The sequence below is a fragment of the Cervus canadensis genome, chromosome X (assembly GCF_019320065.1).
Source record: "Cervus canadensis isolate Bull #8, Minnesota chromosome X, ASM1932006v1, whole genome shotgun sequence".
In the NCBI taxonomy this organism is placed as follows: Eukaryota; Metazoa; Chordata; class Mammalia; order Artiodactyla; family Cervidae; genus Cervus; species Cervus canadensis.
The window spans coordinates 24,574,227-24,587,054 of record NC_057419.1 but is presented as its reverse complement, the minus strand read 5'-3'; the positions used below and the strand labels follow the sequence as shown (position 1 = coordinate 24,587,054).

Sequence of the window (12,828 nt, the reverse complement as noted above, 5' to 3'; positions counted from 1 at the left end):
GACACGGTCCAACCTTCTCTCACTTGTGGGCCACTCATGGTGAGCCACTTGATTCCTAGGGATGTTAGTTCCTGGCTGTATCAGGGGGTGTCTGCAACTGCAGCTGTGTGAAAGGAAGAAAGAGAAGCAGAAAGAAAGAAGTAATTGTCTTAAGTCAAGTCCCTCTTAACAGCCCTTTACTCCTCCCACTGACAGTGTCATTCCCTGTATCTGTTCAACTCACCATTACTTATGCCAAAGACTATGACGGGGATGGACATAAAAAGATCACGAAATAGTTCCCGGCCTCAAGAAGTTCATAGTCTAAAGGGGGAGGACAACTTATAAGCTGATTATTTTCAACAGACCAATCACATCCTACTTAATATTGCCAAGAAATTAAAATATTGATACTTTCCATAAATGCTACTCAAATGACAATAATGTTCTTGGATGGATTGGCAGTTTTAATACATTTTCTAAAGAAGACCTTGTAGACACATCTAATAGGAAAATTTTCTCACTTAACACAGTTCATTATATCCTCAATGGCAAAATATGTTAAAGTGGCATGTTGGGCTGGCGATGAACAGATACTTGTTTAAAACTGGATTTTTGATGTCAAGAGTTTAAAGTCTTCCACAGCATCCCTATTCTCAAGTAAGTGTGACATTTTGGATTCAAACTGAATGCATGCTGATGGACAGAGCTGATGGGATGTGTGGTTCAATTTGGGGGTTAAAAATACGCTGTTTTAAAAACTGTGCTTAAACTTCATCACTCTGAAATTTGGTTTAAATCAACTCACTGTGCCCTGCACTACTTTATTTTTATCATACATGAGGTCACATAATATAGGTCCAGACTCTGTAACTCAATATCCAAGTCACCCAGACAAGCCGTACTCCCTCTGGGGCTCATAAGCCACATTTTTAAAAAGAAAAACAAGAAATTGGGGGAGGAAAGGGAAAGGGTTTGGCTAAACGATGTCAAATATCCCTTCTAGCAAAATTCTATCAGGTTGAGTAAAGCCCATTTAACTTCACCATACAGATCTGTGCATAGTGAACCAAGCTGGTATTTTATTTTTGAGCTAAGAATTTTAGTACTGAAGAAAAGAAAAGAAAAACCTAAACCAACCAGCATCCTCTCCTCCCCCAATCCATCTGTAGCTCTACATTAGGAATTCAAATTGCAGTATTTTTAGCTTCTGGAGTTTAAGCAAGCCCTTAACCTGAGCCTCTGCCTGCATTTTATAATTTGTCTAATTTAATTCATACAACAGTTCCATCTTTGACCACAAAGCAAAATCATTTTACTTATTTTTATGTACTTCAAGAATTACTTCTAAGTGGAGACCTTGTAATACCAATGGCATACCAGGCAGAAAATGATAGAATTTTATCCTTCCTTGGCTTTTTTTTTTTAATGAAATACAACCTCAACTGTAAGAAATGCAAGTCACTTCATTCAAAAGGTTTGCTTAAAATAGATTACCAGAGAGGTTGTATTAGAAAACAGAAAAATCAATTCTAGATGAAAGCAAAACACACAGAACCTTTCAAACTGGCAAGAAAGAGCAGTTATATTAATCGTTTAGTTCTTTAAGAGCAGCGTGCTGGAGATGGAGAAAGGCTTTCCTAATGTCTCAAGATTAGGGTGGTTTTAGCCATCATTTCTGTGCTTGGTGCACCTTATAAAAATAACTTCCTGAGGAGGGGCGCTTTGAAACTGCAGCCTCTGCCAGCTTTGCAACCTTATTGCCCATCATCACATCCCAGCACTGAGGACGGGGCGGGCCTTAATTAGATCAGAGCCTGGAAAGCCTGGAGCTTCCCCGGCGGCTCAGATGGTAAAGAATCTGCCCGCAATGACGGAGACCGGGGCTCGACCCCTGAGTCAGGAAGATCCCCTGGAGAAAGGAATGGCTACCCACTCCAGTATTCTTGCCTGGAGAATTCCATGGACAGAGGAACCCGGTGGGCTACAGTCCATGGGGTCGCAAAGAGTCGGACACGACTGAGCGACTAATACACTGGAAAGTCGGGGAGAGAAACTGCAAAGACTTATTTTCTTAAAGGAAGTGGTCATTCAAAAGCAGAAAACCCAAGTCACCTACAGTTTCCTCGTCCACTTTGCCAAGGGATGGGCGAGGCAGGGTTTAAGAACAGGAAGGGAGAACTCAGCCGGGGTCGGGGAGCGAGGTGGGCGCAAACTCCCGAAAGCGGAGTGTGAGACAAGCCAGCGACCTCGGGAAGGGCGCAGAGTAGGCCCAGCATCACGCAAGGGTGAGTCCAGGTGAGGGGCGTGCGCCGGAGCGCCACTGGCTGGGAGCCTGGATTCGCCGGGGCAAGATTCCGGCCAGCGGCTCCTCTGCGCGTAGCGGGCTCCTGGGTGTCAGCGCGCAAAATCGCCGCTTAATCCCCGCTCCCGAAGGATTAATTAGGGCCTCCTTGAGGCAGAAAGCTGCGAGCCAGGGGCTTTTTTCCCAGCCACGGGAAAGCCCCGGCCATCAGTCCTCCGGCCCATCCGAGCGCCCCTCCCCAGACACCACCAAGCGCAGCGTCCCCGCGACTCGCGCCTCTCCGGTGAGCGCTCTCCGCACCCCCAGCCGGGTTACCGGGACCCCCTGGTGACCGGCGGCTTGACGGGTCACGAGAGTCATGTCCCAGGCCGGGCCGCTTCCTCCCGCGCCCTCGGTTCTCAGCCAGCAGCCGGGGAGCGGGGCGGGGCGCGCCAGGGAGGCCGAGGCCGCGCGCTATTCCTGTCACTGTGAGCTACTGGCATGTTATGTGTGGCGCCCAATCACGCCTCCGACCCGTCGCGCTGACCCGCGCCCCTCCTCCCTAATCCCCCAGGCTTTGATTTGATCCTCCGCGCGGAACAAGTTCACCCCCCCTGCCCCTTAGCTAGTTGTCCCCGGCCCTCGCCGGTGCCCGCAGAACCCTCCTTGTCCACCCCCCAGGAGGTCAGAGCCCTCGCCCCGCACTTCCCGGACAGCCCTCGTCCGGCCCCATCTGTGCATCTGGGCCGTCGGAGATCCAGCACCCCCCGGGAGTCAATCCACCGCAGCTCCGCCCTTCCAGGTGATGGTGCGCGGCCACTGCGGCCCCAGGCGCGCAGGTGTGGGCTCCCCAAACAGGGCCGGGGAGGGGGTTTTGGGCAACGCGCTGGCAGCCTCGGCAGCCGCCGAAACCGAACCCTGCACCTCCCGGAAAACTCCAAACTCGGCTCTCTCCGCTGCTAGGTGCTTCTGGAAATCGTTTCCCTACCAGATTTGCTCTGAGAAGGGTACGGGCAGATCTGCGGACCTGTATGAAGGAGGCCTGGGCTTTAAGCTGAGCAGGCAAAAATGGACCCCTGCTAGGGGCTCTTCGGCTCGCGCGGGGGGCCCGGGGGCTCCGTGTCCCGGGATGCCTCCGGCCGCGCCTGGCTGGCCCCAGCCCCGGCCCGGCCGCTTCCCGCCCTGGGCATCATGAGTTACTTCCTGTCTTACTGCAAAGCTCATGGCGGCTCGCTGCTCACCGGCTACCAGGCGCTGCGCGCCGAGGGCTTCCTGTGCGACGTGACGCTGGAGGCGGAGGGCAGCGAGTTCCCGGCGCACAGGTCGCTCCTCGCGTGTTCCAGCGACTACTTCAGGGCTCTGTTCAAGAGTCACACCCGGGAATCCCGGGCGAGCGTGATCCACCTGCACGTGCCGTCGGCGGCGGGCCTGCAGCGCCTGCTGGACTTCATCTACACCGCCTGGCTGCCTCTCTCCATGGACACAGTGGAGGACACGCTGGAGGCCGCCAGCTACCTGCAGGTCACCGAGGCCCTGGGGCTTTGCGGCCGCTACCTGGAGCGCCAGCTGGCCCCAGAGAACTGCTGCTTCGCCGCCAACGTGGCGGCTCGCTTTGGCCTGGCGCACACGCTGGGCGCGGCCGAACGCTGCATCGTGACCCACCTGAGGGAGCTGCTGGCGCGGGGCGCGGGCCCGGCCGGCCTTCTGGAGCTCAACCCCGCGTCGCTGAGGGCCGTGCTGGGTGCCCCTGACGTGGCGCGGGTGCCCGAGGCCCGGCTGCTGGGCCTGGCGCTGGCCTGGCTGCGGCAGGAGCCTGAGGCCGAACGCCTGGCCCACTGCACCCAGCTCCTTGAGCGGGTCCGCTTCGGCCTCGTGCCCGCCGACGTGCTGCGGCGCGTGTACTCGGGCTCCGGCCTCACCCTGCCCGCCCGGGTCAAGGGCCTCATCATCCAGGCCCTCAACTACCACACGTCGCCCTCCCGCCAGCCGCTCCTGCAGGGCGAGCAGACCAGCGTCCGGAGCCCTCAAACCCGCATCTTGTTGGTCGGGGGGCGCCGGGGGAGGGAGGTGGTGACTGAGGAAGTCGTGGTCCCCGCGCGGGCAGCCCGGGGCAGGGCCGCCGCGCCGGCGCCGGAGGAGGAGGAGGGAGAGGAGGAGGAGGAGGAGGAAGAGGAGCAGGTGGAGGAGGAGGAGTGGGAGCTCACCCAGGACGTGGTGGCCTTTGACGTGTACAACCACCGCTGGCGCAGCCTCACGCGGCTGCCTGCTCCGCTGCTGGGGCACGGCGTGTGTGTCGCGGGCAACTTCCTGTTCGTCCTGGGCGGGGAGAGCCCGTCGGGCGGCGCCTGCTCGCCCCCAGCCGACGGCCCGCGGGCTGTCACGGCCCAAGTGCACCGTTACGACCCGCGCTTCCACGTGTGGACGACCGCGCCTCCTATGCGGGAAGCACGGGCCCACTTCTGGTGCGGCGCCGTGGGCGAGGGGCTCCTGGCCGTCGGGGGCCTGGGCGCGGGCGGCCAAGCGCTGGCTTCGGTGGAAATGTATGACCTGCGCCGGGACCGCTGGACGGCGGCCGGGGCACTGCCGCGGGCTCTGCACGGCCACGCGGGCGCCGTCGGGGACCGCGGCGTCGTGTACATCTCCGGGGGCAAGGCGGGGAGAGGCGACGGCGGCGCGAGCAGCCTCCGGGAGGTGTTCTCCCTGGCCCCCGGGGAGCAGGCGTGGAGCAAGAGAGCGCCCATGGGCACGGCCCGCTTCGGGCACCACATGGCCGCCCTGCGCGGGGCGGTGTTCGCCTTTCTGGGGCGCTACGAGCCCTTCTCCGAGATCGAGCGCTACGACCCCAGCACCGACCAGTGGACTCGGCTGCGGCCGCTACCCTACGACCGCTTTTGCTATGGGCTGGCCTTGGTGGAGGAGACGGTGCTGCTACTGGGCGGCCTCAAGTGGCGGGACTCACGCCAGGTGCCCACCCGCAACGTGGTGGGCTATGACCTCGACCTGGACCGCTGGGAGGACATTGGCTGCGCGCTGCCCTGGGCCTGGAGCGGCCTGCAGTGCGCGGTGCTGCAGCTGCCAGAGGGTGGGGACGAGCAGAGGGAGGGAGAGCCCGGGGAGACGCCGGATTTTGTGCTGGGCTTAATGGGTTAAGCAGCCTCCGAGCTAGGGAGGAGCAAGTCGTGGGCTTTTCCTAGGCTTGGCCAAAGAGAAACATTTGCCCTTATTCTGAGAATGGGAGACAGGAGGGATCAAATTTAGAAGGATATGTGAATCATCTCCAGTGAGCTGGGGATTTCTAGAAATTCTCATGTTGGGCTGGAGATGGACTTTCGAAAATAAAATATGACCCCATTTTCCCTCTTGTACTTAAAAGTGTTTCCCAGGTTCTAAACAGTGATTATTTTTGTGCCAAACAGCCAAAAAACGTACCATAATAAGTTATATACCAGACCAGAAAATTGTTAGGTATAATGACTGTAATAAATGGTTCTAGAAGATGGCATTATCTGAATAAATAGTGAAGGGAAAGTGCCTTGGTTAAAAAACATGCAATCATTGTAGGGAGAACTATGATTTTATGATACAGAATCATGGTTATAGTTCTGCTCTGATTGTTTAATATAGATACGGAACTGAGAAAAAAAAATCTCCTAGAAAGCACTTTATTTTTATTTTTGGAGAAAATAACCTAGGTTACATTTTTCTGTACTTCATCCTTACTTACCCTAGTCTGCCTTTGCTCTGACTTTTGGCAGCTTATTGGTTTTAAGTTTTATTTGTACAGCCCTTAGCCATAATAATCCGGCTTCTCTGATTTAGTAGAACACTTAAAGGGGCTTCCTGGGTGGCGCTAGTGGTAAGAAAGCTGCCTGCCAATGCTGGAGACATAAGAGAAGCGGTTCTATCCCTGGTTTGGGAAGATCCCCTGGAGGAGGAAATGGCAACCCACTCCGGTATTCTTGCCTGGAGAATCCCATGGACAGAGGAGCCTGGTGGGCTGCAGTCCATAGGGTCGCACGGAGTCGGACATGACGTAAGCGACTCAGCAGCAGCAGCTAAGAAAGCCCCTATTTCTTTCATCCTCTTTAAATGTTCATTCTGCAGACACGCTGTAGCTAATACTTGTAAAAAAATTTTTTTTAAGTTTATTTTTGATGGTACCCCTGCCTCCCAGACCCTCTACCCCACCTTCCCAAAAGAATCACAGAGAAAGGAAAGAGCAGCAGGTGAAATTTTAAAGTTTGTGTCAGGTAAATGGGAAACCAACTTGATTTTGCAGGATTTCAGAGAAGATTCTTGTATATACTGGACATTGCCTCTTCTGGCTTATACCACAGTGGAGTGACAAAGTTAAAACTTGTAACTGGGGGTGGTGGAGTGGCGTGTGATTTGGTCACAAAGAAATGTGATGTGGACTGCATGAATAAAATAGGTGCTTTATAAGGATTCATTAAGAGCTGAATTTATTTGACTTCAGTTTACAGTGCTGCCTCTCTCCTAGATTTGAAACTAATGCAATAAAATGTACAGATATATAGCGTTAAAGGTCTCTTTCATGCTAAGCTAGCCACGAGTCTTTTAAAATTCATTAGTTTACTTTTTACCATTTAAAACAACAGAGCCAACTTCACCAAAATAAAAGCCGCTTAGTAGCAACACAGCTAGTCTTTCCATCAACTGCTCGCTGTTGACAGGGGCACAATCTGGCCACTGTATCCACGACACATCCATCAGGTACAGATATTTTTAAGTAAATGTACACATTTGGTCTAGTAAACATCAACAAGTCTAAACACCTGTAACAAGCACACTTCATTTTAGGACAAGAGGTTTCTTTTTTTTTTTTTTGCTTTTTGTTTTTGTTTTGTTTTTTACATATACAAAATCCCACAAATTTAATGTGCGTCAATATTCATGCAGTAAATAAATGTTTTTACAAATTGGTTTTTTTAAATGATAAAAATATTACACTGGACCCCAAATTCCATACAAACATTAATACATGATTTCTCATCCACTTTGACTAAATATAGGATTACTGAAAATGTGCTGTAGAAAGGCCACTCTCCTGTACAGTTGTGCAAAGTCTGCAAAACGATAGTGATTCAATGGTGGTTTCAAAAGCAAAGAAAAAGATCCTCGCTGTGGAGTTTTTACTTTCTTCTCTACAGCAAAAATAGTCACTGGCAAATATCTGAACTCTTAGAGATGAAAGTACATTCACTGAGCTGTACAGGCAACAGTATAAAGCTGATTAGAAGTAGATTTCAGGATATAGAAGAGGAAAGGAGGGTCTCTTCCTCCTTCTAAAGAAAAAAAAACAAAACCAAAACCCAGCAAATTGTGACTTGTACGTTATGCAGCCAGACACTAAAAAGCAGCACAGTCATTATCATGCTGTGATCACTTTTCAAAAATGAGATGCTTATAAATGGAAATATATGAAGAGGATTTTTTCATAGACTTTATCCACTCTATAGAACAAATCATGAAACTAGGAAAAACCTCTAAAAATGGTTTGTCTCGTATAGTTCAATATAATATCTCTCTGAATGACCATCATCCTCTTGCTCCTCAGGAGAGAGGTACATTTCTCTTTTTCAACATTGTTTTCTATATTAGAACACACATCAGCCTGTAACCAAACATATTTTACTTCCCTGCCTGAAGTATAATTACATAAGTTTCACTAACGGACTAGGGGGAAAATTGGACACTAACTGGGAAGTTGATTCATTTCCGTTTATACCTTGTAGGTTTTTAGGAGTTGGAGTTTAAAAACATGAGTTTGGGCTGAAATTATATATATATATATATGTTAGCTGCCTTTCTGGGTGAGTTAAGTGTGTTTTAAAAAATTCATTCTCAAATTCCTCTGTACACAATCAGCATTTCATCACTACAAAAATAAAGGAAGATTTAAACCAAGAAAATAAAGCAGCTCTATCTTCAATTTTGGTCTCAGTTACAAAAACATCTTACAAAGCTTTGCCCTGATACACCATTGAGTGTCCCCATGGATATGGAATAGTATTTCCATTAACCAGCTTTCACAAGTTAATAGACTATTAAGACGAATATTTGATACCTGAACTTTTCTTATGTTGATGCTCTTCTATTTTGCTTAACTCTTGTATGTATGCGCATCTACATTTCACAAAAATAAAACTACAGCATTAAACTTTGTGCAATGTTTAAGAAAATTCTTAGAACATTTTAATAAATATAAAAAAGGTTTAAATTCTTTCCCACCCACAAGGATGTCTGCACCTGAAAAAATGTGATTTAGTTTTGAAGTCTTGTTTATATAAAATTAACTTAAAGGGAGAAAAGATGACCTTAGATAGAAAACTGCCTTTTTGTGTTTTTTTTTCCTACTTGAAGACCACCTGTCTTCAGGGTTGTTTGCAAAAGTTAATTTTGAATCATTGAAGACAGTTGATTTTGCACATGGTAAACATAAGCTGAGCACTAACTGCATATAAAATATACAAATGCTCATTAAAGACAGTGGTATTATGACCATATAGGGTTTGTTTCATATAATGGTAACATTAAAGTATAGCTTGTCAACGTGTCCCACACGTTGATATAAAAACTACCTTATATACTTGTTCAAAGTACCAGAAGGTACCAAATGGCCAGAGGGCACAATACACTTACACATGCGTTTCAATGTATGAATGAGTGTGTGTGAGAGAGGAAGTGATTACATCTACTTCAGAAGAAATACTTAATGGGTCATTTGAGGTTGTGTTTTGACAGATATCCAAGAAAAGATCGAGGTACATCTGCTTCCACTGCTGGAATTCTTTCGATGTCAAGTCTGGATTGTCTAGGACTTTATCGATAATGGCTACTTCCCCTTCTCTGGCCTGAAAAACAAAAGGATTCAAGAGTTACAAAAGGATAGAATTTTTTTCAAATTTAAACTAAAGAGTTAATACGCAAAAGCCCAGAAGAAACAGCTCTGTTATACTCAAACTCAGGCTTCCCTGGCTTACCTCGGGCTTACCTAGCTCAGACGGAAAAGCATCTGCCTGCAATGCGGGAGACCTGGGTTCGATCCCTGGGTCAGGAAGAGCCCCTGGAGAAGGAAATGGCAACCCACTCCAGTACTCTTACCTGGAAAATTCCATGGATGGAGGAGGCTGGTAGGCTACAGTCCATGGGATTGCAGAGTCGGACACGACTGAACAACTTCACTGGTTCACTGGATACTCAAACTCACTATTTAGACTGAAATCCTCAGGTACTTTTTTCTACAGGCAGGCACTCTGTATGGTTTACTTTTCCTTCAGGGCCTATCCTGTTTCCCATCTCTGCCTATGGAAACTTTTCCTCATCCTTTAATATCCAGTTCATATGCCTCTCATTTCTTCAAGCCTTCCTTAAACAACTGAAAAAATGTTTTCTCCTTCATTTTTATAAGTCCCCATTATGCTTGATCACTGCTGTTGAGTGGGCTTACCACATTGTGTCTTGAGTTACTTTTGTATTGTCCTATCTCCTTCTGCTAGATGCTCAGTTGGCAGTTTGGACCTGAATGAGAATGGGGGCTCCATGAAGTGGGAGGTGATAAGGGTATCTCTGGACCTTAGTTGGGCACCAGAATTATTCTTATGTATATTAAAGCTCTTTAAAAAATTTTGGTCTTAGTTATCAAAAGGTCATTAAGTTGTCCCATGGATTTGCAACAGCATTCACATGAATATCAACTGAGAGCTAACTGATTATGAGAGCTTGGCTGCTGGCTACCAGAAGTTTTTTCAAATCATGCATTTCCTATTCTGTTGATCTCTTCGGTTGTTTAGTCGCTAAGTCATGTTCAACTCTTTTGCGACCTCAAGGACTGTAGCCTACCAGGCTCTTTCTTCCATGGAACTTTCCAGGCAAGAATGCTGGAGTGGCAGCCATTTCCTTCTCCAGGGGATCTCCTCGACCCAGGGATCAAACCTGTGTCAACCTGCACTGGAAGGCGGATTCTTTACCACTGACCACCAGAGAAGCCCAGGATCTCTTTGGTACTCTGTTTCAAAATTATGACACCTCAGCAGTAGCCTATGGATCTGAAATATTTTCCAAAGAAACTCTCTGACCTTCTATTTCTTGAAATGACTGCATCACAAACTCGGTATGACAGTTCTTTTCTGTTTTTGAGTTTTTCAGGGTGCATGGTCTGATTAGGGAGAATATGTATGGCAGGCCCTCTCCACTGAGACACACAGTGAGGGGGCTGACTTTTCTGGCTCCTTCTTCAACTTCCTGCCTGTTTCCCTTTCCTCACAACCTCCTCCCCAATCTGGGGGTGGCATAAGAAGACTGGAGACAATGTAAGTGCTTATGGAAATGTATAAGAAAAAAGTGACATGTGAGTTGGGAACTGCTAATGTATACAGCACAATTACAAAATTTCCACATGGAATATGAAACAATGTGGCTTCACTCCAAATGTGCTACAAGACATATTCATAAAATATCTCAAACCCTTTTAGCACCCACCCCTGCATGAATGCTGTGCTCTTTTAATAACTGTATCAATTCTACAACATGGCATATTTATCCTAGGAAAACAAAAGACTGAGGAATAACACTAGCCCTGCATTTTTGGACAAAAAAAAATTAATTACATCCTGTTTTCTCCTAGAACTAAGTCACATAACATGTAGTCTGTGCATGCTCTGAGATGTTAATAATAAAGTTAAGATTATTTCCTTTTGGCCAAATACACTTATTACATTCATTCTATTTATCCCCCTCCCATTTTGTATTTTGTCCCTTAGAGTATCTGATAATCGATTTTGAGTTCAGGAATGAATCTCTTAAAATGAATGTCTCCTTCCATTTCATATCTTACCTTTAAAGTGCTTTTGAGAATTCTCAGCCTGTGTAGTTTTTCATTCATCACAGGATCATTACATCTCTTTATAAATGATAGTTTGTATTCCATCTTAGTTGAAATGCGATGTTCTCCCAGAGGCGACAGACTGGCTTGCTCCAATGCCCTGTATAAATCTTGCAAAGAGTCTCCTAACTTTTCTTCCCTACTTTCACCTGCAATGTCCAAAAAAAAAAACAGAGAAATATGAATCCAGTGTAATACAGTGATTTGACACTCCAAAAATCTACTAAACAAACAAACAAAAAATATCTGAGAAACGGAATAATGAATGATTGGGAAAACACTATTACATTAAAAAAAGAAAAACAACCCATCAAACCCACAGTTGCTAGTTATATTGGGTAAGACTAGCTACAGGCAGCCAATTGTTTTAGAATAATCAATTAATAGGATGCTTTAACAAAATACTCTCTTAATAAATAGTAAATCATTGTACATATCTTGAGTCCATTAAATTCAAAGAGTTACAGTACAAAAGGTACACAACACAGAAACAATTCTGAACATAATTTAACATTTTAAAACAGTAATGAATATCCCTTATCATTATACTGATAAGCATAGATGTGCTAAGTAACAGAGCTCTCCTGGTTTAGCAATAATAAATGAACTAAGTTTTACATTTTTCTAGAATTCATAAGATGGAATGGCATTCGCTGGAGTATATATGATTGTAAAAATCTTCCAAAAGTATGCTGTAGAGGATTATTAGGTTTCATGTGACAGCCATAGTAATGCCTGCCACACTGTAAATATAGTAAATGATCATAAATTATCATCAATGATAATGCTTTAATTAGAATGACATGTGGGAATGTTTATATGCAAATGTAAGTAAAAATCTGGCAAGTATTGAAGGAAGCTACTTAACATTTGAAAGACTAAGGAAGAAAACACTCCAATTAAATATTTTTGAGAAAGAAAAAAAAAAGATCTGGTTCAGGAAAGCATCTTGAATCTATTTGAGCAAATCAAACTACCATATTATTCTTGAATTGTCTGACTACTGATGTATTTTTCTCAATGATAAACAAAGATTAACTTGGATTTTGCTTGGATTGGCAGATAGGATTAGGGTTATATCACATTTCCTTTAATAGAGAGCCAAAGAGTCCTATTTGAGGAATGCTAATTACACTGGCCCAAAAAGTAAATATGGAATATCATTCATTCCACCTGGTCCATGTGAATATTTTAGGCTTTCTGACACAGTTAAAAATAAAAATAAAAAGACACCCTAATTGGTAATAATGTAAACATTTATATGTGTCAGGCACTAGGGTAAATGCTTAACATTCATGATCTCATTTAATCCTCATAGCAGTACCAGGAGGAGATCTATTTGATTTTAATTTTCTAGCAGGGAAGTACCTTGCTCAAGGTCACATTTACTAAGTGGTGGAGTTGGAATTTCAACTGAGCAGTCTGGCTCCAGAATTCATGATTTTAACAAGAATTCTAGACTGCCAGTTTTGTCAGGAACCATTTGAACTGTGTATTAAACAGGAGGTGTTAATGAATTTGCGAGATGCTTAAAATGCAGCATTAAAAAAAATTTTTTTTAGAGTGTACCTAAAACTTCCCCCAAAGCCCACAAACATAGTACCTTAACTTGAAGGGATCACCTTTAGGAAGAAAAAGTGACTTCATTTAAGTTTCATAT

At 46.1% G+C, this 12,828-nt stretch overlaps 2 protein-coding genes across 5 annotated transcripts in view; one reads left to right on the top strand and one right to left on the bottom strand.

Moving 5' to 3' along the window:
- Positions 1-3,382: 3,382 nt before the first annotated feature.
- On the top strand, positions 3,383-7,137 carry KLHL34 (kelch like family member 34). Its single transcript, XM_043458308.1, has one exon. It carries the CDS (start codon positions 3,455-3,457, stop codon positions 5,411-5,413), a length of 1,959 nt encoding a protein of 652 aa, XP_043314243.1. The 5' UTR covers positions 3,383-3,454; the 3' UTR covers positions 5,414-7,137.
- Positions 6,704-12,828, bottom strand: part of CNKSR2 (connector enhancer of kinase suppressor of Ras 2) — a 269,368-nt gene continuing 263,243 nt past the window's right edge. For all 4 annotated transcript variants that reach the window (XM_043458299.1, XM_043458300.1, XM_043458303.1 and 1 more), the window contains 2 exons: positions 11,121-11,317; positions 6,704-9,138 (listed from right to left, as the gene is read on the bottom strand). In XM_043458299.1, the coding sequence (XP_043314234.1) occupies positions 8,923-9,138; positions 11,121-11,317 (413 nt within the window). In that variant the 3' untranslated portion in view covers positions 6,704-8,922. The remainder of the gene's footprint in view (positions 9,139-11,120; positions 11,318-12,828) is intronic.